Source organism: Toxotes jaculatrix, chromosome 13 (genome assembly GCF_017976425.1).
Source record: "Toxotes jaculatrix isolate fToxJac2 chromosome 13, fToxJac2.pri, whole genome shotgun sequence".
In the NCBI taxonomy this organism is placed as follows: Eukaryota; Metazoa; Chordata; class Actinopteri; family Toxotidae; genus Toxotes; species Toxotes jaculatrix.
In genome coordinates this window covers 4,665,241-4,689,523 of record NC_054406.1, presented here as the reverse complement: position 1 = coordinate 4,689,523, position 24,283 = coordinate 4,665,241, and the positions used below count along the sequence as shown (strand labels likewise).

At 43.8% G+C, this 24,283-nt stretch overlaps 2 protein-coding genes across 7 annotated transcripts in view; both read left to right on the top strand.

The window, feature by feature from the left end:
- The window catches only part of hivep1 (HIVEP zinc finger 1), an 82,828-nt gene extending 67,072 nt beyond the window's left edge, over nt 1-15,756 (top strand). For 5 of the 6 annotated variants that reach the window (XM_041053325.1, XM_041053326.1, XM_041053327.1 and 2 more), the window contains 7 exons: nt 3,733-3,786; nt 5,543-11,337; nt 11,446-11,579; nt 11,708-11,883; nt 12,407-12,508; nt 13,220-13,752; nt 14,029-15,756. In XM_041053325.1, coding sequence (XP_040909259.1) covers nt 3,733-3,786; nt 5,543-11,337; nt 11,446-11,579; nt 11,708-11,883; nt 12,407-12,508; nt 13,220-13,752; nt 14,029-15,159 — 7,925 coding nt within the window. In that variant the 3' untranslated portion in view covers nt 15,160-15,756. The remainder of the gene's footprint in view (nt 1-3,732; nt 3,787-5,542; nt 11,338-11,445; nt 11,580-11,707; nt 11,884-12,406; nt 12,509-13,219; nt 13,753-14,028) is intronic. The other variant, XM_041053330.1, reaches the window with a different exon arrangement.
- A 2,732-nt stretch (nt 15,757-18,488) lies between these two features.
- edn1 (endothelin 1) lies at nt 18,489-21,687 on the top strand. The gene is made up of 5 exons (XM_041053332.1): nt 18,489-18,732; nt 19,000-19,150; nt 19,480-19,629; nt 19,890-19,994; nt 20,622-21,687. The coding sequence occupies exons 1-5, from the start codon at nt 18,672-18,674 to the stop codon at nt 20,758-20,760; spliced, it is 606 nt and encodes a 201-aa protein (XP_040909266.1). The 5' UTR covers nt 18,489-18,671; the 3' UTR covers nt 20,761-21,687.
- The last annotated feature ends 2,596 nt before the right edge of the window (nt 21,688-24,283 follow it).

Below are 24,283 nucleotides of genomic sequence, written 5' to 3'. Positions count from 1 at the left end.
TTGAGCAAAATATGAATGTGTTACAAGCTGGCAGTGAGGGGAGGAGGGTGTGTGGAGGCTGGTGGTTATTTGTTGGCCAACAGGCAGAGGGGGCTCTCAGGGGGAATCCAGTGCCAGGAAGATGCAGTTGAGCTGCTGCTCAATGTGGACTGAAGTTGCCGCTTTCCTGTAATGTCATTTTGTTATTCATTAAACAGGCAGGGATCCACTTACATACACACGTTTGGTTTATTAGGTCCATTTTCCAGAGGCGACTTGGTGCTGCTCATTAGCATGTGTTTGGATCTGCAGCTATTTGCTGATTATTATCTGTCAAAGGCCTTAATGAAGCTTGGATGGGCTTCCCCTCCCACTGTGCAACCCCGTGGCCATAGCTGATGGGTTGTAAACTCACATCAGGTGGGCGTTGGGATTCAAAAGCGCACGTTTCCTGTGCAGTGATGTCACTTTTGGCCCTTGGGGCACAAGTAATCACATTTCCCACTCAACCTAGATGGTGCAGAGAGAGGAGTGGGCAGGAAGTTTTTTTGGGGGGGGGGGGGAGGAGTAGTGCACTAATGATTCATGGTTGTCATGACAGCGAACGGTGAGGAGACTGACTCCCTCGCCCACAAACTCCTGCCTAATTGACATGCGCCCGCCCACTCTGGCCCCTCCCAGCCTGATCCTCACATATCCTTAGATATCACGTTGCATAGATCATAGATCACGAGTCGGCCACCTTGAGACTGAGGGCGAACCGTGATCTGCATTTCACTGCCATCCTGTTGTCTTTGTCTGCTTGGGGTTGGGGGGGTTCAGGTAGCTAAAGAGGGAAAGATAACGAAACAAGACAAGTAATCTTGTCTCTTTAACAGCTTGTAATAGTTGTCAGATGTGGATCTGAGTAAGATGTAATAGAGCTACCACATGTTTAAGTAACATTAGCAGAGTGTATTGATTGATATTTCACTAAATTATTAAAGCTAATCGGATGCTGCACACGCTTTTCACTTCAGCTAGTAGCCCAATGTGCTTTTCAGAGCCTTGGTAATTTTTTGTGTTATTTATTGGTTGGAAGGAGCTTTAACTCTGGCAAACAGAGTTAGAGTGTGACTTGTCTGCAGTTTGTACATCTTAGGTAGGAGTTTGAACATCCGACAAATGATGAGTTTCCTCTGTTTTGTCTAAAACCACACTTGTAAACAGTTTAGTTATTACTGGAACCTCGTGAGTTTAACTGTTTTCTCTCCCTGCCGTCGAATTTTGTGGTCATGTTCCACAACGTGCTCTGGTTTTCATCACCAGCAACATGCAACATTTGTGTACATTCCTTTTATTGTTTTCCTGTGGTTATGGGGCTGTTGCACAGATTTCAGATGGCATGATGAACTTCCCGAAGCCTCATGGTGAAACATGTAGCAATCGCCCAGACCACCACGGCAACCCCAATAGCCATAATGAGGGAAATATGAACGACCCTGTAATCGTTCCCTGCTGTCTTAATAACTCAGGCACTGTGGATGGAATATTTTTTTGGCCTTTTTGAGGGTAACGCCGCCTTGTCCTTTTCCACTCATTTGGGCTGGTGTTTCCTGTTCTTTTTCCATGCTTCAGAGCTTGACTTCATGGGTGTCATTCAGCACAAGGGGTCTTGTTTGTGGCTTGTTATGTAAGAAAAGCAATCTGATCTATAGTAGCCTACGCTCTGGTCTCCTACCATACACAGCCACTAATAAGATTTTTGTTGGGGAGTAATCACTTATGCCTCGGTTTGCCAGTGCGGTCTAATACAAGACATATGTATCAAGCTGTGCAAACAATGAAGCAGACACAAGCGAAAATCTACCTCCAAGTCTTCTTACCACTAAAACAAGCATTTATTATCTAAAATTGGTCTGCAGAAACATAGCCATTTACTGGAGGAAGCCGCAAGGTTGAGCCGTGGTAACTAGGACTCTGGGGGAAGCTTCGGGATCCTCTCTGTTTGGAGAAAACACTGTGCCAGTGTTGTTGCCAGGAAAACGCAGCCTACCTGATTCCTTTGGCGGACGGCGAGGGCGTTCACATGGTCATTTATATGTAAACAGACCAGAGACAGAACCACACGCCTCTCTCTTCCCTCTCTGTCTACCTCTCTGTCAAAGACCTGCACATAAACAAACACTTTGCCCTCTCCTCATGTGCCTCGGTTGCTGTGTTTCTGCTGGCAGGGTGCCTTTGTTTTGCTCCACGGCAGCGCAGGGGTGGGGACGCATTATGTAACCTGTGGCGTGTGCCTAGGATGTAGAGAAACACAGAGAGGGAGAGATGGAGAAGGGTGTGACTATAGTAACACACACACAGATGATGACATAATCTACTGACCTCCTCTGTGCACCCCCACCCCCCATGCTTACCACCCCCTCCTCTGAGTATTCCCGGCATCGCACTCTAATTTTGGGAACCACAGAAGAACATCCTCTTTCACCCTCGATTAACGTTTGTGCAATCTAGGACAAAATTGTTACCACTGGTCCTCGAGGACTCTTCTTGCACTCTAATGTCATGTGCAGGGCAGGGAAGCTGCAGCGCGTTTTTCCATCTAGTTTCCATGGTCATGGGAGGCAGAAACATGCTGCAGTAGTGCCAGGCTTTTCTAGTAATCACCCATTTTCCTCTGTGGTTAATGTGATCATGCTGCATGTGCACTTGTAGTTATATATGCAGAAAGCTTAAAGTAGTCAGGGTTTTTTTTAAGAGGTATGGATTGGTTTAACTCATTTTCACACCGATTTTATGTCTCACCACAACCATACATTTCTGTTTCCTGCTACAAGAAGAAGCGGATTGTTGTAGTTCACAGTAAACAACTGTTGCTCTAACACTTTTTGTTATGCGTCTGTATGATATGAATTTATTTCCAAATAATCTCCTAAGAAGCACAACCCTGAAACTTTTATTCAGACTACAGGACGTGTCAAGTTTAAACTGACTGACACTGATTTAAAAAAAAAAAAAAAAAGAATAAAATGAGTCCAGAAGATGTAATTAAACATTCACAACGCTTCCTCCCTCCCACAGAACTGCAGTAGTGACCCTGCAGGAGCAGGAAAACAGAGGGTTTACCTCCTCTCTCTCTCTGCCTCTATTCCTCTGTGTGTAACCCATTCACGCCACGCTGAGCCCGTGTATATAATTAATATTGATTACAGTAACACACAGTCAGCACTGTGTCACCTCCCACACATCCATATGGTTCATACAGAAACAGGTTCTTCACCTGCTGGATTGTGGGTGATGATTGTGACTTATAGAGGGTCTGAGTGGAATGAATTCGTCCTCCCTGAGGGGTGCAAATGGCATTTGAATATGCAAATTGATCTGTGGGTTAGATCTTGCTGTGATAATGAGAATGAACCCACCATACTGACTTGTTTGCAAACTTAACCTGTATATCACACATGCTCCTGTTCTTACTTCTATAAGTGGGTGTGCTTGTGTGGTTGTGTTATTGTGTGCACACAGGCTCGCCCCCTTGACGATTACACCAGTTTCCATAATGGAATAGAGCACTCTCTGGGCACTGGAAGAATGTCTGTTTCTCATTTGAAAGACCATCATCCTGCTGCAGCCGTGTGGGAAGCATCCCCAGTATCATTAGTTACATTCTGCACTGCCTTCACTGTGGAGCAGGAGAGTGTGTGTGTGTATGTGTGTGTCTGAGCAGTGCTGTTCCCTGTACTGAAAATGGTTTCTGTTATTGTGTTACAGATAAAATCGAAGAGGCACAGAAAGAGCTCAAAGACCCCAAAGGCTCACAGAAAGGTAAGAGATACTTTACCAAGACTTTGGATTTAATGTAAGGAGTTGCTTTTATTGTTAAAAGAAGAAATGTGATGAATGTTTCCTCTTACATTTTAAGTTTGTAAGAGAATTTTGGTTTCTTTATTTACCACAAGAAAATAAGTGTGTACAATGGGGCACGAAATAGAAAGAGTATAAATAAGAAACATCTAAACCCCCCCTCTCAAAGTACATCTAACCATCTTTAAAAAGAAGTTCACTGCACAAAGCTGTTTATTTTGTTTTAAAAATTATATGTTCATACAGTCATGCAAAAACTATGTAATTTTAAATGTGTGATCATTCGCAGGGAAAGAAAATAATATCAATCTCAGCTACTAGTTGGGGGTATTTGCAGATTAGATTAACTGTATTTTTTTTTATCCAAAAATAGCCTAAATAGCTTTTCTGACAATAAAGGTTACAGCTGGAGATTGACACTGACAAATGCTGTTTGTTTATAAAGCACTTTTTATGATGGAAAACTTGTGGTGAAGTCATGGAATCTCTTTTGCAGACTTGTCCGAGCAGTGGGTAGGAAGAACTAATCCTTTTCCCATGTCTTTCAACGTCTTAGCAGAATGGATTATTTTAGGAAATTCAGAGGGTTTGTTTAGAGAGCATGCTATATTTGTTGTGCGCCACTTTAAAGGCTCACTGGTTGCATGTTTGCGTGAAGAATGGATTAACCTATGTAAAGACAAGGCGTTCCTCAATCTAATTATGCAAGAGGCCTTGAAAGAACCCTGACCTCATCTTGGGAAAGACCCACACAAGCCAGGAAACTGTGACAGGGCACTGCTAATCTAATGCAACATGTCCTTTAAAAACACTTGCCTGAATCATTATTGCAGGACTGACACGACGAATGACGGAATGCCACAGTATGGGTGCGGCTTCAGTTTCTCTTAACTGTCTTAGCTTTGGTTGTCACATTTTCTGATCAGCCAAGCCTTCGTAATTCCACACAACTGCAAAGCAAAGAAAGAAAAAAAAGTTATAAAAAAAGTATACTTATGTAAGTAATGAAGCATGGCCCTCTGTGGTATTAGTCACACAAATACACAAATAAATAAAAAGGAAGGGTAGGAGTGTCTAAATTATAGAAAATATCATCCATCTTCCATATTGATAAAACCAATGAAAATACAGGGTAAAAGGCTTTTAGCTTTAGAGAGTTTTGGAAAGTAAATGTGGAAGGTCATGCTCTTTAGGTTTAAGTCACAACAGTTTAATAGCCGTTGAGCTCAAGATTGTGTTATATAATGAGTGAATGTTACATATCAATTATGTAATCACATGGCACTATAATTAAACTGTTACAGTTACACACATGGTCTGTGTACTGATGTTTAAATGACAGTTTTTTAATTGAGTAGTCAAAGAAAGTGTTGCGTTGGGTATTACTGGATTCTTTCTTATCCACCATGTTACCAATTTGGAAACAGGCACTCTATTTTAAAACAAAACAACTAAATGGTCTCTAAATCAAACACAACATGGCAGAATTATCTGAACTCTCTAAATTTTAATTTTAGTCCTATTAGTGTTATAAGCCCATAACAAAATTTCAACTGTTCAGCAGACAAAATAATTAATTTTCTCAGCAGGGACTCTGGCGCTCACTCTGCCCATAAGGTAGAGTGGTGGAAAAAGTTTGTGAAAAGATAGTGTTGTTCAGTTCCAGTTCTTCCTTTCCTTGTTTCCTTGTTTCTCATTGTTGTCTCTTTCTCCACAGGGATATCTGAAAGCAGTCGCAGAAATGCAGATAACATAAAAGGCCTGAAGAGGAAAAAGGTTGTTGCAGAGAATCAGCTCAAGAAAATTCCTAAATCTCCAGTGAAGAAGCCCCTGCAGTTGAAAACATCTGAAATTGTGCTCCACGGAGCATCGTCCAAGGAAACTACACCTTCTTGCTCTTCTTCCTCAAACAGTCCTTCCCACAATCCTTCAACATCACCCAGTGGGAAAAGAGACCCACAATATGCCCCACCAGTCGGCGCATCCCCTGACAAGGGGTCATCTTCAACTGATGTTGAAGGGTTGAAGCAGGAAGAAACATCTTCTAGGCAGCCATCACTTGAGCCCACCGATGGTAAGGAGGGCTCTTTGATTAGTGCCAAAGTGTCTCAGCCTAAAGATATCAAGAGCCAAGACCCTAGCTTCGAGGGAGGTCCCTACCACAGCAGTGCTCCACTTGATGTCCTACTTAAGGCCATGGAGCCTGACTTCAGTACACTGGCTGAGAGGAAAAACTCCTTGCAAGTAACAAGCATTGGAAAACCAGATTCCACCCTTCATGCTCAATCCAGTGGTGAATTAACAACAATGCCAGCTGTCAATGTTGGTCTCCAGACCCAACCTTCCCATATGCAGACTTATTATATTGACAAACAAGGCAATTTTATTGGCATTGCAGCACCGCTACAGGGAAGTGTGCAGACATCTACACAAGGCACCCCCATGCAGTCCTCTCCGCTCGCTGCTCCGCATTTTATGCCCATTGCTTCAAATCCTGAAAAGCCTAGCCTGCACATGAGCTTTAATACTGGACCATCCACTATTACTCATGCACCTGTTCCCTCAGGCTCTAATGCTTTGCCACAAAGCCAACCACCCATTGTGCACACATGCCAGTCCCTCTCAGCAAGTGTTCCCAGCACCATTCAGGTCCCAGTTACACCTGGCAGCAACCAAGTTCAGATGACCACTGTAATGAACTTTGGTGGTGAACAGGTTTCCAAGGACCAAAAGCCTAAGAAGCAAGGAAAGTATGTTTGTGAATACTGCAACAGGGCATGTGCAAAACCCAGTGTGCTGCTCAAACACATCAGGTCTCACACAGGAGAAAGACCCTACCCCTGTGTTACTTGTGGCTTCTCGTTCAAAACCAAGAGCAACTTGTACAAGCACAAGAAATCACATGCTCATGCTATAAAACTGGGTCTCATTGCACGCTCTGAATCTGGAGGTGGATCACTATCTCAAGAATCTGATAAAGCCCTCGGGACTCATTCAGAGGCGGAGGAGAGCGGGGACAGCGATGAAGAGGGTAGCACTGCAGACTTGGACCCTGACTCATCGCAGAGCAGTGTGGCGGCTTTGTCTGAAAACAGTTTACAGAATGCAGGTACAACTCAAGCAAGCCATGGGGAAACGGACCCATCAGCTGTGTTTGAGTCAATCAAACCAGCACATGGCCAGAGGGCTCATGAGCCCAAAGTGACAGCTGCACTTCCAAAAGTTGTTGTATACCCAGTTAATGTCTCCCCTCTGAGGGCAGATAGCCCAAGAGTTACAGGTGCAGCACCTGAGCAAGCTGCTGCACAACGGCAACGAGACTTCCAGACAGCCAATCTGAGATCAAGCATCACAGTCCTGTCATCTCTGAAAGAGGTGGATGGTACAAATCCCTCACTGGATACTGTGAGTGAAGATGAAGACCAGCAGTGCAAGTCTCCACTGTTAGGTGGACATGCTCAGCTTCAGAGGCAACAAGCTACAGACTTCTCTCAACAGCAACAGGCTAAGTGTCTTCTTAGTCCCCGCAGTTTGGGAAGTACAGATTCTGGCTACTTCTCACGCTCTGAAAGTGCTGACCAGGCCATGAGTCCACCCAGTCCTTTTGTAAAGATAACTCCACCAGTAGATATCGACATTGCCAAGAGTACTCTTCCAAATGTCCCTGCTGTGGTTGCCACAGTGATGCATGTAGCAGCTGAGCAAAAGCCACGGGCCACAGAGGGACAGATGCGTCCACCATTAGAAGCCAAAGCACTCTCTCTGGAGGAACGGATTTCAAAGTTGATATCTGATAATGAGGCAGTGGTTGACAACAAGCAGCTGGACAGTGTAAAGCCAAGGAGGACATCTCTCTCAAGGAGAGGGAGCATAGACTCCCCTAAATCATACATATTTAAAGACTCATTTCAGTTTGATCTTAAACCAATGGGAAGGAGGTCAAGTTCCAGCTCAGACATCCCCAAGTCCCCGTTCACTCCCACGGATAAATCTAAGCCAGTATTTCTTCTGTCTGTACCTTCTCAATACCCTCCAATGGATTGTTTGCCAATTACAAGGAGTAACTCTATGCCTACCACACCTGGACACTCTGCTCTTCCCCTTAACGTTGCCCCCCTCCCCCACCCTTTGCGAATTTGTCAGTCATTTGATGACAAAATTAGTACGTTGAATGATGATGTATTTTCATCTGCCCCGTCAACCCCAAATCCAGCAATACATTCTCGTACATTAGTCAGACAAGCAGCAGTGGAAGACTTTTCTACAAGTGAGGGGCATGGCCTCCCTACTGTTCGCTCCATGGATGAGGGCTACCACGGTCCAAGCAGTTCCTCTGAACTGATGCAAAGAAGCAGATCTTTTGAGAACAGTCAGGACAGAAACAGAAAGCCTCTGCAGAATAAAGGCACAATGTATGAGTGTGAAACCTGTCGTAACCGGTACAGAAAGTTAGAGAATTTTGAAACTCACAAGAAATTCTATTGCTCTGAGCTTCATGGTCCAAAAAATAAGCCAATCCCTGTTAAAGAAACTGATCAAGATGTTTTTCACGTTAACATACAGCAGCCCATAGTTCCTAGATCAACTGGTGGGTCGGGAATACTTGATCATCAGACATCAATCAGGAAGAGACGGAAAATGAAAAGTGTTGGCGATGAGGATGATCAATCTCCAACTGACACCACTCCACCTTGTTCTGTTAGCTTTGAGCTACCAACAGCTCTGGCAAGTCGGACTTTTTCACAGCATGCTGTAATAGTAGACATACAGCCCAAAAACAACCAGTCAAAGCTACCTCAGATTCAGCTCGTAGCAAGAGGTATAAATACTTCAGATTCCAGACTGTCGCCAATACGAGAGACCCAGATCAGCACTTCAACTAAAGTAGACATGCAAAGACAAGGCAGTGGTACATCAGTCATTAGACACACCAACTCTCTCAGCAGACCCAATTCATTTGAGACAGAATCTATTGACAGGGCCTCTCCTGTTGATAGTATGGAAAAGGATTCCCTGCACAAGCCAAAAACAGATGCAATAGCAAATGTATCAGCTGAAAACTTCCATGAAAAAATATCCAAACCCAAGAGTGCTGACTATGGAAAAGAGAGGAAGGAACAATGCACTGATTGCACAGTAGCAGCAGTTGGTGAAAACTCCACTCCTGTCCACCAGTCTCGTCTGGTTCGTCAAAATAACATTCAAGTTCCTGAGATCCTTGTCACAGAGGAGCCCGACCGAGAGCATGACATACAAAGTAATGAGCCAGCAGATAAACCCGCAGATCAGTTCAGCTGGCCTCAGAGAAGTGAGAGTTTGTCAAAGTTACCAGCAGAGAAACTTCCGCCTAAAAAGAAGAGAATTCGTCTTGCTCAAATGGACCACTCCTCAGGTGAATCCAGCTTTGAGTCCAGCCTCTCACGCAGCCTCAGCCGGGACAGTAGTCTTTCTCGTTGTTCCAGCATCTCAGCCTCTTTTGACAGAGATGAGCCATCCAGGTCAGAGAGTCCTTCAAGAGGGGAGTGTGTCAGCAAAATTCCAGAGCCTCATGGTTTGCCAACAGCCTTCAACACCCTTGGTGTTCCTGGAATGATGAGGCGTGCCGCATCTGAACAGATCACTTGCACTCAACCCTCTGTGGAGATTTCATGCGACTACCGTAGCAAGTCTTTTGACTGTGGCAATGTATCTCCCAGTAGATCTCTATCACCTGTCGGCCAGCCAAAAGGTGGACAGGTTGCCCAGGTGCCGCTTATTGAAAGGAGGCGGGGGCCATTAGTTCGCCAGATGTCTTTAAAGATAGGCCCAGAGAGTCAGCAACCTGTTCGGAAAGCAGTCGTACCTCTAGATAAACCTCCCATTACAAATGTTAGCTCTTTAACTCAGAATAGATCCCAGCAGATTCACATTGCCAACAGGCGCCCCACAGCTCAGCCTTTTATCCTGCATAGTGGTGAACCACCCTTGCAAAAGAATGAGCAAATGGTGCAAAGCATTAATTTGGGAAGCCCAACTCTGCAGCCTCAAGTTCATGGCCTTCCACACCCTTGGCATCAAACATCAAGGGTTCAAATATGCCAAAAGATACAACAACCGCTGAGTCAGATCTTAGTTTGCCGTGAGAATGCCCCAAACAAACCAGCTGACTCTGAAGAAAAGACATGTTTTGTGCCCAAATACCAACTGCAGTGTCCCGCTCTGAGAGCTAGCCAAACATTTTCATTCTCCAGCACACAGGGAACTCAGATAGCCTTGCCAGTTTTAACAATACCTATTGCCAATCCGATTTTGAACATTTCAAAATCTTCAGATGTAATCCAGAACGTGTATGTTGCTCAACCCAATCAACAGGCCTCTGAGATCAAGACGCAGACAGTGGTTTTGTCAGGTGAACAGCAAAGAGACCCATTTGATCAGACCCAAGCAGGTGCTATACCACTGCCACAGATCCTCATAACTCATGAGCAGATGCACCCTACTCCCTCTGTGTCCAATAAAAATAGTCTCTCATCTTCTCAGAGCGTTGATAACGATACTCATGCTGTACCAACTGCAAAGAAGGATAGGACTCAATCAGTTAACGCCCCTAACCATATTGGAGAACGAGCACCTTCTCTTGGGTCTTTACACTGCACACAGAAACTGGCATCAGTCACTCTGTGCCCACAGCAAGAACCCACTGCTTCAAGTAAACGAATGCTGTCGCCTGCCAACAGCTTGGACATCTACATGGAAAAGCACCAAAAACGGGCTAAGGATGAGCATGGTGTGGCCTGTCTCACTGACGGCAGGTCAGTCAATTATCTCAATTCCAAGATGTCAGAGGTAACCCGACAGCGGAAGCTAACACTTGTTAGGCAGGTTTGCACAACTGAACCAGTGGACAGTCCCATTGAAACTGAGGCTCCACCCCTGCCCCAGATCAAAGCAGGTGGGGAGAAGGACTCTGAGGCTACTGATGATGTGAAGCCTATGTCACCTGACAGTGCCAAGCTGGAAAAAGACACACGTACTGTTATTCATGAGGAGGCAGGTCCTGCCCTGCATACTACAACTGGTAGCCAGGGCACCTCCATATCAGCTAATAACACTCTGAGAACCCAAGAGAAAGCTGAGGAACAGAGGTGGACCCCTGCTAAATCCCCTATTAGGCCTTCCAGTTTCCATGGGGGCCAGGTAAAACTGACCACATCGGTGTCTGTGGTTAACACCAAAGACAGTCACCGACTGTCCTTCCCCAGCCTGAAGACTGCCACCACTTTCACATGGTGTTTCTTGATGAAGAGGAAACCTCTTCATGTTCCACAGACTGACCTGAAGACTTCAGCATATGCTGCCTGGACAGTCAGCCCCAACAACCCTAACCCACTTGGGCTGCCTACCAAGGTGGTCATGTCTCTGTTTGACTCCAAGCAAAGCTCCAAGAAAATACACTACACCTCGGCCATAAGAACTAGCGGAAAATCTGACTTCTTGTCTTACTCAGGCAAGCTGAAGGATGTCATGCCCAGGGTAAGAACTATCTAAAAAGTTTTATAAAGTTATTTATAATGCTGCCTTATTTCTTGATAAGGTTGATTCTTACATCAATACATCATGCATGACTTCTTCTTTCTACAGATGCCACTAACCCAGAGGTCTGTGTCAGTTGAAACCAGAGGTAAAGTGCAACCAGAAAATCAAGCCAGCAACGATTCAGACAAGGACTTGGTATCTAAAACGGAGCCGAGGCGAGTCAAAATATTTGATGGCGGGTATGTTGTACACAACTGATAAATTGGTTCATTAACTGATTTTCCATTATATTACTATTACAAATCTTATTTGGTTAATTTTATATGTCTGTCTTCTATCTTATGTGTCCCTCAACGCAACCCAACAGATACAAATCTAATGAAGAGTATGTTTACGTACGTGGGCGTGGACGTGGTAAATACATCTGTGAGGAATGTGGAATCCGCTGTAAGAAGCCCAGCATGCTGCGCAAACACATCCGCACCCACTCTGATGTCCGGCCATACCACTGTGTGCACTGCAACTTCTCCTTCAAGACAAAAGGTTAGAGCTCAGTACATGACCAGTGGTCACAGCTTTATATATATATATATATATATATATATATATATATATATATATACACACACACAAATGCTATACACCATGATGAATATAATACCACAGTAAAATAGTAAAATAAAATTATATTTGCAGGCACTGATCTGAACATGCAATTTGTTTTTGCCATGATTTACATTTGAGATTTTATATTATTAATAGACTTGAGCTGCTGCACTTCACTTTATCCTTTTAGAAGTTATGAAATTAAATATGTTGTTTCACCATCTCTCTTAAACCAAGACAGTATGATTCACCATTCTTCATCGAACTTGCCTACCCACGCGACACTGCAGAACAGTACTTGGTGTCAGAGCAACCCACGTTCATTTAAAAATGTCTTTATCAGTTACTCACCCTTTACATACAGCTTGCCCAAAGACCACATTCTCTTACATAAACTCCTTCTGTGCTATTGTTCAAGCTCTACCCACCCGTAAGACCTTGCTTGCCTCTCTTCTTGCAGGAAATCTGACCAAGCACATGAAATCCAAGGCCCACAGTAAGAAGTGCATGGAGATGGGGGTGGATGAGGGTCTCATTGATGATCAGGATGCAGAGGACTCTGGTACAGTGCTTCACTGCTCAGATTTGCCTAGAGGGAAAGAGGGATCATTGTGTGCTTCAAAGCCATCGCTTATCATACAAAAGAAGCAATTTCCTGTAAATTTTAGTACAGTAAATTGTTGCATATTTGATAGTGACTTAATACACATAGATCTTGTTTAGCCCATTTGATTTGGTTTCAAACAACAGAACTTCCCTTCTTTAAATAGTTTTCCTGTTAATGGCATGAGATATAAAACCCAGATTGTCCCTGCTTGTGCTCTGTTGCTATGCTGATCAATAGCTTTGCCATGGTCTAATTAGAAATTCTAAATGCAGCTTCTTCCTCTGTTAACTCGAAGCGCATGTGGGCAGCATTCACAGCATTTAGAAAGAGGAAATTGCTGCGTCTAATTTTAGAAAAAAAAAAAGAGAGAGAGAGAGAGAAGCTGCCTGAAAGCATTCTATGGTCCCAGTCTCTAAGAGCATATTTGTTTTTCCTCCTCTGTCTGTGATGGAGCTCCGGGCTGTGTGGTAGTCGAGGGTGTGAAACGCTGTTGCTGCTGCAGCACAAAACTTTACTGAATTAGTGGTGGATTTTCTCACTGTATGTAAAAATCTAGATGATAGAGGTGGATCTTTAATGAATGAAAGTGGCTAAGAGTCTATCTTCTTTTTCAAGCTAACTCTGGTGACTCATATGCTTCTTTCTGACTTATTCTCTCATCTACAGGAGACCGCAGTCAGGTGAGCAGCGCTGACCGTCAGGATTCAGATGGTGATGATTCTGATGGTCCCGATGATGAGGAGAATGATGACAACGAGGAGGAAGAGGAGGACAGCCAGGCAGAGTCTGGCCTGTCTACCAACCCTTCTGTCTCCGCCAGCCCGCAGCATATTCCTTCCAAAGAGGCTGAAGTCCCTCCTAGCGCCCTCCTAGCCCAGATGTCAATCAGCTCTGTCTCCCTCCCTGTGTCCCAGCCTCCAGCTCCTGAATCCTACACATCAGACTCTGAATCTGTCCCCATGATGAGCCCTGTGTCCCTGAGCAAGCAGATATCCATCTCTGGGTCCTGCTGCAGCCCACTGCCCCTCCCTAACTCACCTCCACCTATTGCCACCACATCAGAGTCCTACATCTCAGACACAGAGTCAGTGCACATGATGAGCCCAGTGTCACCATGCAGGCAGATGTCCATCGACTACCCTGACTTTGATGTGCCCCCTAGTCCCCCAGTGCCAGGGAAGGGCTCCAAGATAGGCCAGGTGAGACCCATGTATTCTCATTGTGTGTCTCTCCACCCCTCTCTGCCTGCCTCCCTTCTTTCCTATCCATACCCTTCCTTTGAATCCTGCATGCGAGGCACTTCCACAAAGCTCCTGTGAATACTCTGAAACAAGGTGAATAGTCTTAGTAGTTCTAATTGGGCTTGGTGGATTGATCCAAATACTATTTCATCTTAGCCTCTTCACATCTTTTAGGATTGTGTCTCAGTTCAGTAAAGAAATAAGACTGAATATTCATTTCTTCTCTTTTCACAGGACACCTCCACTACCCCTTCTGCTGTGGCGACCAGTGATTCGGGCATACCAGTGGACCGGAGCACTCAGACTTCTTCCTATGCTTCTCAAGGTCCCATTCACTTTCCCCCACAGGGTCTATCCCAAACACCAGGAACAGAGACCCAGACCCACCTGTTCAGTCACCTGCCCCTGCACTCCCAGCAGCCATCTCGCTCTTCATACAGCATGGTCCCAGTAGGGGGGATCCAGCTGGTGCCCGCTGGCCTGGCAGCTTACTCCACCTTTGTACCAATTCAGGCTGGCCCTGTCCAGCTCACCATCCCAGCAGTGAGTGTCATTCACAGAAACACAAGCCCATTACCAGCTCCAAACACTCCACCCCAACCAGAGGGCTTGCAGACCCAGCCACTTGTGGTCCAGGAACCAATCAGCAGTGTTGTTCCCTGCTTCCCCATAGGGCAGGTCGCTGGCCTGCAGGCTCAAACGATACAACCAGTGGGTCTGGAGACACTAAACCTCATGGGGCTGACCAACACTGGCCTGGGGTCCACCCAGCTGCTGCCCCAACAAGGGCTCACCCTCAATGCCACCCTCGGGCTGCAGGTTTTAGCTGCCAACCCCACCTCACAAAGCAGCACCGGCCCCCAGACACATGTCCCAGGCCTGCAGATAGTTAACATCGCCCTGCCTGCCATCATTCCCTCTCTAAGCCCTCTCTCCACTCTCAGTCCTCTCCCTGGGTCCGCTCCCGCTGAGAGGCAGGGCAGCCCTGAAGCACCGGGAGCACAGCCATCTCAGAATGAACATGGGCTTGGTTCTTCGCGGAGCTGCATGCCTGCTTCACCGCCCGCCCCGCTGAAGGTCAGCAGCTCTCCAGAACAGACCACAGGAAGCAGGGCTAGCCCCGGAGGCTGTGGCGGAACAGAGCTCACACACACTGTTGAGAGGAAAGAAAGGGAAAAATCCCCACAGCTGCATCCGTCACCAGCTCCTGAGAGCCGACCATACAGTACCAAGGAGTCACCAGTTGAGGGAGCTAGTGATCCTGCACCTCCAAGGCCATCACCACTGACCAGCTGGCCGAAGGTAAATGATGACTATAATGAGGTGTCCAGTGATGATGAAGACAGACTGGTCATTGCCACCTGAAAACCCCCAGTGGAAAGCTCTTCTTGTTCTCTTTTTGTAATTCTCGTCACTTTGTAAGACTGAAAACACTTTTCAGGGGTTTGTTTCTTTACAAATCACCTTTCAAAGCACAGATGCTGACATTCATATTGTATGTGCAATCATATGATAATTATAATGACGACCAATCATTTTATTTTTATGTTTTTTTTTGTCAGCTCCAGACATTTTCTTTTTTTGTACATGTTGTATAGACAATTGTGCCTTTATGGAGTTTCTTGTTTAGGAACCTGTACATAATTCCTTATAAATTCAGTAGTTGCTTGTGTTTATTTCAGAAAAATAGAAGTAAAGAAAGGCATAACAATGGAGAATATCAATTTTATTTTGGAGGATTTGTCATTCGTAAATTTATGGAACTATAAATGTTGTACTGGTATATGTACATTTCTATGGATTATGGGGCAATGTTTCTGTGTACAGATGTTGTGTTCAACTATTTATTATAATCCATCTAGTGCCCATTATGATTCATAAGTCCATAGGTATGTGCATTATAGTAGCTTTACATTTCTGTATCAATATTCTTAACTGTATCAGTAAAAATTTGTTTACAAACATTAAAGATGTGTCACTGTGTTTTGTCAGTTACACACTAGACACATACTGTCACTGCGCATTTTAAGATGGACAAATGACAGGTATTTATTCACACTAAGGCTCAGACAAGTATGAGTTTGGTTAAAGTAAATTAATTCTGTTTGATATAAACATTTACATTTATGATCTACTTTCCTATTGATTATTTTTGGCATTTAATATTGTAGATAGCATATTTCTCATTTCAAAATATAAAGAATTATACCTGAAATGATCAACTGATCAACTGACAATTTTAATTATCAATTTATCATCAAAAAGGTATTTTTTTCAAGCCAAAATGCTCCGCTTTCACATTCTAAAATATGATATTTCCTGGTTGTCCTACTATGCTATTATAATACACAAAATATTTGGGGGTTTTGGCACGTTGGTCAAACAAACCAAGGTTGGTCAAAAAAAACATTGTCTTACCTGATAAGATTTCAGCTCCTTTACCATTTTGTATATGTCCGCTTCTGCACTGCTATCCTCTTTCTATGGACCTGAGCAGAGGAAAGATATCACTTGATATCATTGGTTTGTTTCATACAATGACAAAATAATGCAAGGATTTCGTGCAGCATACAGGCAAACAATTCAATCTCCTTCAACTTCTCATTTAGCAGAAGTGGTGGCAGATTGTATCGCAAAGATCATTTCTGTTTGGTCCTCAGGAAACAACCTCACACTCCTCTCATCACCGCAACGATACCACTCAATTAAAAAAAAATCACCATTTGCCAACCAAATGAGTGGCACTTTAAAAAATTACGTTTGTTTCATTTTGCACCTACTAGAAAAGTCACGGTAAAGAGCTCTCAGGGGACCAGGACCAAATACAGCAATCTGGCCTCAATGAGGGGAAACTTCTTTCTCATCTCGAGAGGCTTTACAGTGATAACCTCCTTGTTCCACCACATTCAGAAGGTGACTCATCCATCTACAGTACAGATCCCACCATCCTCCCCCCTCCTCCTACTCCCTCAAGGCTGGCTGCAGGGGAGGGCAATGCAAAGCAAACAGAGACCCCTAGAGGTCAATATGTGCAAGTGCTGAGAGGACAAATGCAGACTGACGAAGGCAAGAGATAGATCGATGACTAAAGCGTGCTCAGAACAAATCTCTAATCTGAGATGACATAACAGCAGCTGCGTGGTCTCACCAGCTAAACAGGAGTGTTCAAATTCTAAACAAAACATAACAAAGCTGCCTCTAATGCTCCTCTACAGGGTTGCTTCTGTATTAAGAAAGGCCACATATACAGTGCAGTACTCCTCCTTCCAGTAGCACAAGCTGTTCCCCTGGCCAGTGGAAACTCTTACAGCTGGCCTCTGATTAGGGGCCTCAGTGCTACAACATGTCAGGACACTTTACCATAAGACTTTTCCACTTTGAGCATGCACACACACACAAACACACACACACACAAACCTGGTCAATTTTCCACCGCTGCCTAAAGCACAGTGTCTCTGAATATGTGATTTAGGGAAATGAAGTGCCCCTCCGTTTCCACAGTTTATTACAACTGATGGTGGAGAGAAACAATTAGATTAACAGTGACTTTGGAGCCTGTTTATACTTTCAGTAAACATTCATCAATTAATAAAAGACAGCAGCTGTGGAGCACAAGGTACACGGCCAACAGGACCTTGAATTCATTGCAAGGGGATGATGTAAGGCAATGCACAATCAGGATGACAAATTACCTCACAGGTTTTACATACTGATTTTATATATACATTTGCATTTCAAGCAGAATTGATGATGTGTTAATGAGACACATCGTCCAGCTCAAGCTTCTTAATTATCTGCTGAAATGTTTAATCTCCAGCAAGAATCTTATCCAAAAAGGACTGCAGATTAAGATGTTTGCGCTGGTTATGTAATGATGGGCGTACCACTGTAAGTTTTAACCCTATAATACGACATTCTACACAATACAACAAATGAGCTGCATTGACCTTTGATTTTTCATTCCAACGCATGTCTCCAGTCCAGATCATGCAACGGGCAAAACCCCCTCCTACCAGCCAACTTCTCTGTCTGCAGCAGTGTAGGGCAGAAAAAGACTGAATATCTAATTAGAAGTACTTCTGACAATTCAGAAGATTTACAGTGTAGTTGCACTTCTTCAGTACACTCAAGAAAGAGAGATCAGATTAATAGAAGACACTTTTTTCATGATGTCATGGTCCAAAATTTTCAGTTTGGTTTGGACCCTTCTTATCACATAAGAAAACCTAGGTAACTCTTCATTTTAGGTCCCTCTAGTTAACATTTATAAGCAGTATACAAACATTTTTACTTTTTAAATATGTATCTATTGCCTGCTTGAAGAATATTTAAGTCAAGTAGCAGTACTTAATCTTCATACCTCTGCAGTCTTTATGTGCACAGCTCACCATGAAAACTGGTTAGTGTGAAATCCTGTGGCTTGGCTGCCACCTGCTGTCTGATAAGTGGAACACCACGTCTATAGTCCAACAAAAGCACGGCACAGGTCGCATTCAAAAAGCCGGCGTCTCTCCCATCTCCTAAGTCCAACCAAGGCATCTCAAAGTCCTCAGCGTGGCCTGCACGGCTGCTTATCAGCGACCGACTTCTAACAAACATCAGTGTCTGGGTGCGAGCCAAAGGACAAAACTGTACGACGCTGCAGGAGGAGGAGGGGAGGTGGGGAGCACTTGTATAAAGTCAAAGGGCTGCACATGTGGGGCCACACTGCCAAAGAGACTCCAGTCTGACGCCTCTGCGCTGCTGCGCGAATCTCCGAGGACAATCGCTGAACAGCATTTTGCGAAGGAGGGATAAACTGGATGGTTATTTTTCCACTTCTGGGGGATTATTAATTTTCTAGAGCAAACTTTTGCTAAAGAAGAAGCTGTAAAAAAATGGATATATACATTTTGATTTCCGTGTTATCAGTGATGTACTCCTGGATTATGTGCACAGGTAACTTTTGAGTGATTCGTCCAACAGACATTAAACAAATTTTAACCATTCAATCTAAGCATAAACAATAATTATAAGTAAATTATCTAAGTAATGATAGATTTACATTTATCATTAAGCAGTTTAGATTTTAACCCTACCTCTTTCTGCATGATTACAAAACATAATCTTGCTGCAATTACGCTCATTACAAAAGCACCTTCCAGTCATAAAACGTTAGGTTAATAGCTTGTACGCAGTGTTTTGATAACGATGATTTAATTACAGCACTATCAGCGCCTGCTGGAGAGACACCCACTGCCTCCACCGTCACCCAGGGGCGCCATGTGCGGACCAAACGCTGCTCCTGCGCCACTTTCCTGGACAAGGAGTGCGTCTACTTTTGCCACCTGGACATCATATGGGTCAACACACCTGAGTAAGTTTTTCGACACTAGAGTTAGTTAAGATACAGTATCGCTTTTAAGAGATATATACTTTTTTTTCCGGCGATGAAACAAGTTAATTACAAATTGGAAATAGATACAGGCTGAAATAACTACTTTAGTCTACAATTTGACAAACGTGCAGTTAAAGCCTGCCTCATCAGACTGATAAATTTGACTTTTGTTCAGAAAAGTGAAAAAAAAAGTTTAAACTTAGACGCATTTAACCGTCATACGCGATATAATTTTAAGCAATATTATTCAGGTTTTTCGACCGTTAATTTCAGTTGACTGATTCGAACCCTGTCAACGTTCTATCCAGGCGCGTGGTCTCCTATGGTCTGGGCGACGCTCCCAGGGCGAAGCGCGCGGTGGTGGACTCCATGGCAACAGGCAGCGGGCCTCGCTGCCGGTGTCAACGGGAAAACGACAACACATGCAGGAACTTCTGCCGGCTGGAAAACCACCGCAGGTGTGTAATTTGCACTTTATCACAGCTTCGAGACATCTCTTAAAACAGGCAACAGCAACAATAAGCCGAACGTTTATCACGCTCACTGTCAGCGATACTAGAAATCGCCTCAGTCTGTTATTTCTGTGTTTGTTTCCATCGCGTGTCAGGACACGTTTCGATTCTTTTAAATGCCCTTAAATGTGTCGAAACTGCGGGATGAATAATTGAAAGGTGATCCGGCTCTCATCGTGTGTTTTTCTGTGCGCTCTCGCTCGCAGGTATGAGACATCGCCCGACACGGTGATCCGCTCTGCCGAGGGCGATGGTTGTGCTGAGACGCAGTGCAAACACAAGCTGGCAGCCGACACGGGCAAGATTAAGAGGTAAAACAACCCGCTCTGACTGAAGCGGGCTGAATACCCCAAAGTCTATTTGCAAAATAAATGGACATGGTAATTATAGCCTCACCCAACACTGAGGTCTTTCGTAGGGCAAAACATCTCAGGGCACTTTTTTTTGCACGCGTAAAACCCGGTGAGCCCGAGAGATAAAAACATTCAGCACGTGTTTTAGAGGCAGAAATTTCGAGATTAAACCTCAAGCAAGGAATTCCGTGTAAATTACGGTGACTGAGCACCACTGTGAATTCCATAAAACCTATAAGACTGCAAGGAATTTACCTAAAGTAGGCCTATGCTGATTAACTTTCCCTCACTGAGTTATTTGGGCAATAGAGCTCCTCTCTGCCTCAGCTGCACTCATGTACCATCATGTTTCAAGCTCACACCTCTCAAAGTTTGCGGCGCCACGTCTGCACTTTCTGACACATTAATAATTGGAAACATAAACTTCAATCTGCTCAAACCACTCAAAAGTGTGTTATGCATGACATTTGGCATACTTACCGGTGTGGCTGACAGCTCGAACCCACCCAGCTACAGGTTTACCTTTTACATAACCAGGCAGATCAATGGTTCAGATGTCTGATTGCTTTCCATCTTTGTCTACAGGATGAAAAACAACAACAAGAAACAAGTGTCGCCTCTAGCTCTCAGGGTTCCCTTGAAAACCCGCCTGCTGATTGAGAAGTGGAGGGTGAGACAGCGCCACAGGGCGAGAGCATGGGAGGGCGAGAGTGCGGCCTCCTAAAGACGAGAGATAACCTCCACCCCATGTAATACAGAGGGGGAAAGGGTTTCATAACTGTGGGCCTTTCTCTAAAGCCATCTGCAAGTGGGGAGCCCTGTGCAGCCGCCCCTCAGGAAGGCACTGTTGAATGCACCATGTTGACTTCGTGGCTGCTGTGTCATGAGGTGTCTGGAGCAGAGCATTTACAACTCCACTTGGTTGCACTTCATCAGACAGATGAACAAGGTCAGAGACGATACTGGGAGTTCAGGTGAAAGGAGATAAGCTGAACAGAGGACTTGACCACAGTCTGCAGAATCAAGGACATTCACTGATCTTTTCAGATGTCACGGTCGGACTCAGTTACTCCTTTGGACTCAAAAAAAAAAAAAAAAAAAAAGAAACCATAAAAAACCAAATTGCATTTCAAAAACTTGACTTTACTAGAAGGATTTAATATAAATCCCTCCCACAAAATAAATTCACTGCCATATATGATAAGGCTGTTCTACTTATTATATTTCAGAATGCCTTTATTTTTCTCACAGAAAGCTGCAAAAACCAATTGTCCAGCCTCCATGTAGTAGAAGGGATTTTGTGCCTTGTGTCATTGCTTTAGACAAGACATTTTTTTCACTGACTGAAACATTTTACTGCTTTTTACGTAACAGGTCACCTCCTGTATGTCAGGGCACAGGTTACTGTAGCTATGCAGTAAAGTAGCTGCTGGGAGTTTTTCTCACTGATATTATCTTTGCATTTATCATAATTTATGAATTCACTAAATATGTTATATGTATGTTTTTGCTATGTTTTATTTATTTATTCTTTTTACATGTTGTAATTTGATGGCCTTGTTGGTCCATCACAGCTGGTTTGTCATTTCCGTGAAATGCGCTGTCACCAAGGTGCCATTTTGTGGCCAAATTTTAATAAAGTTTTACACACTTATTTAAAAACAACTGACAAACTCCTTCATTATGTGCAAAGGATTAGATCTTTGAAGCTGAAATAAATCACTTCCAGAAGAAGAGTATTGTTTCAACAGTTAGATAATTAATGTGTAAAAGAGGAAGCAACAGACCAAAACACTCAAAATGTTCTGTGAACACTGAGTTTCATACATCAGAGAACCAACAAAAGCAGCACGGGTTCAATATTAGAGGGTTTGAAGTTGGTAAATAAAACACAAAAAGCAAAAGTGAAAGAAAACCAAGTGAGACAGAGTGTGAGAGAAAGAGAGAGACAGACTCAGATGTGTTAACAAGAAAGCGTTGATGTGGAGGACAACAAGGCAAAGAGCAATAAAACCCCACTAACCCTGCCCTTTCATCTCTGTGCCAAACCAGTGTATACGCTGCAATTTCAAAATCAGCTGAAAGCAGATTTAGGGTTTCTTTCAGCAGCTCGGATTTCAAAGATGCATCCAGCACATTGCTTATTTTCAGCCCTGTAATGATCTTCTTTGTTTTAAAACACTTTTAGATATCTATCACCTTCCAGCCAGAGCTCTTCCAAGTTTGTCTGACAAGTGAGTCAGCCAAATTCAACAAAGCCTGAGTCACTGTTATGTTACATGTTATATGTCTCTTATCTACCTGCCCTCAGCTCTCCGCTCACCTCCAACAATTATTGCTGATAAAGAACATTATTTACAGCTGCTGTCCCTTAACTACCCTTTACCACTTCTCCTCCAGCAGCCTTTCATCTGTTTTTCTCCCCAAATGAACCCAAACCCTCTGGCATTTCCGTGGATACATTTAATTTCACCTCAGCTCATAAATCAGCTTCATTTCATTTCAGTGAATCACTCGTCAAGTTAATATCACTACCATCAAAAGAAAAACCCTGTATCACGAAAATGCAAAGCTTACAGGAACTAGGAGAAGAGCGTTTTTGAGATGAATCAGCTTTAAAATAGGTTTTAGCCCATGATGGAGATGATGTATCGATCAGCATTCGGTCCTTCTTCAAAGACAAAACTTCCCATTAGTGCATGTATTAATTGTTTTAGGTAAGTAAAAGTTGTTTCTACCACAACAAGCTTTTTTTAAAACAAAGTTTACTAATCCAAGATTAAAGCATCATGAACGTGCTGCATCAGTCCATCCTTGGCATCTCACTTGTGCATATGACAAATCTCATACAAGCAGTACTTCAATTCAAACACTGGCGTGTCCAAAACTTGCTCCCATCACTCATCAGAGAGCTGCTTGAACTGGCAGCGGAGAACAATCCAATGCAAATTGGCTGAAAAGTCTTATCTGTCCAGCCCATTTAGCAAACACATCTGTGCCTCAGGCTTATTGTAAGAAATGCTGTTGTGTCCTCCTGCGTGCAGAGTCCAATCATAATAATACTGATGTCATATTTTCCAGACAGACAGACATACTCTTTGTTTGCAAAACAATTTTAAGACATGTCTGCTGCAGGAGACAGCCAGGACTGCAGATATAGACTAAAGACAATAGAGAGAAAGTTTAGATGACACGCAAGAAAGCTGGATTTAATCCCACCACACAGGTGCGGTGTGCACTGGTCTGTGCAGCCAAACAAACCTCTAAAATCTGAATCTGCAACGTAACTAGAAATGTCAAAAAAATGTACTGGAGTAAAAAAGAAAACTGGAATGTGTGGAAGGATAACGTGGTATTAAATGAAAATATTCAAGTACCAGGACTGCTTACTTGAGTAAATGCACTTCATTACTTTCTACCATTGATAATATTATTCTACCACATTTTCACTGAAAAACCATATCAGCCCTTTTAACACACTGACTCCATAGCCTGTTATCTGATTACCTTTATCAACACGACTGCTGCATGTTAGCTTCTATAACATGGTGTTTTCACCCTTATCTTTACAATCATTACATGCCCTCAACGTCATGAGTCAGCCGTGGCTTTATTAAGCCTTCAGTTACGCAGAAGCATTGCTAAAAAGGAGATGCCTCCATGTACCCACACACTGAAGAGGTTAACGGCATGCCGACAGGCCCGGGACCCAACACAATGGCACTTACCCTTTGAGCTATGCAGCTCTATGCAAGGAACTCCCCTGAGACATTAGCTTTTGGCATAACTCATTAGTCTATTGAATAGAGCGAACGCTAACATAATAGCCCATTACACAGCAAGAAATCTCGACAGGAATTCTCGAGCTCAGGAGCCAAACAATAGGACTGTGTACGAGGAACGTCTGGGCGGGGCAGACTGGCCTCGATTTCTGACGTCTGACCAACACCCTGCTCTACCTCCACACGCCTTGTTTTCCAACTAACACTCTCAGCTGTGCCAAAGTGTCTCACGAAACCTTTCTGCAACCCAACCAGAGGGGATTAATTACCCTGGATGAGTCAAACTCAGGATTTGGCTGGAAAGGTCACCAGGACTCAGCTGGCTGACTGAACAGCACAAGAAACCTGTCAAGGAGGTTTATTTGAGGAGTGGGGGAGGAAGATGTTGCCCCTTTAGTGTCAGCTTTTTGCAAGAGAAAGTCAGACTGGCAACTGGCAGCCTTGAGTGATTCTCTTCTGTGGCTG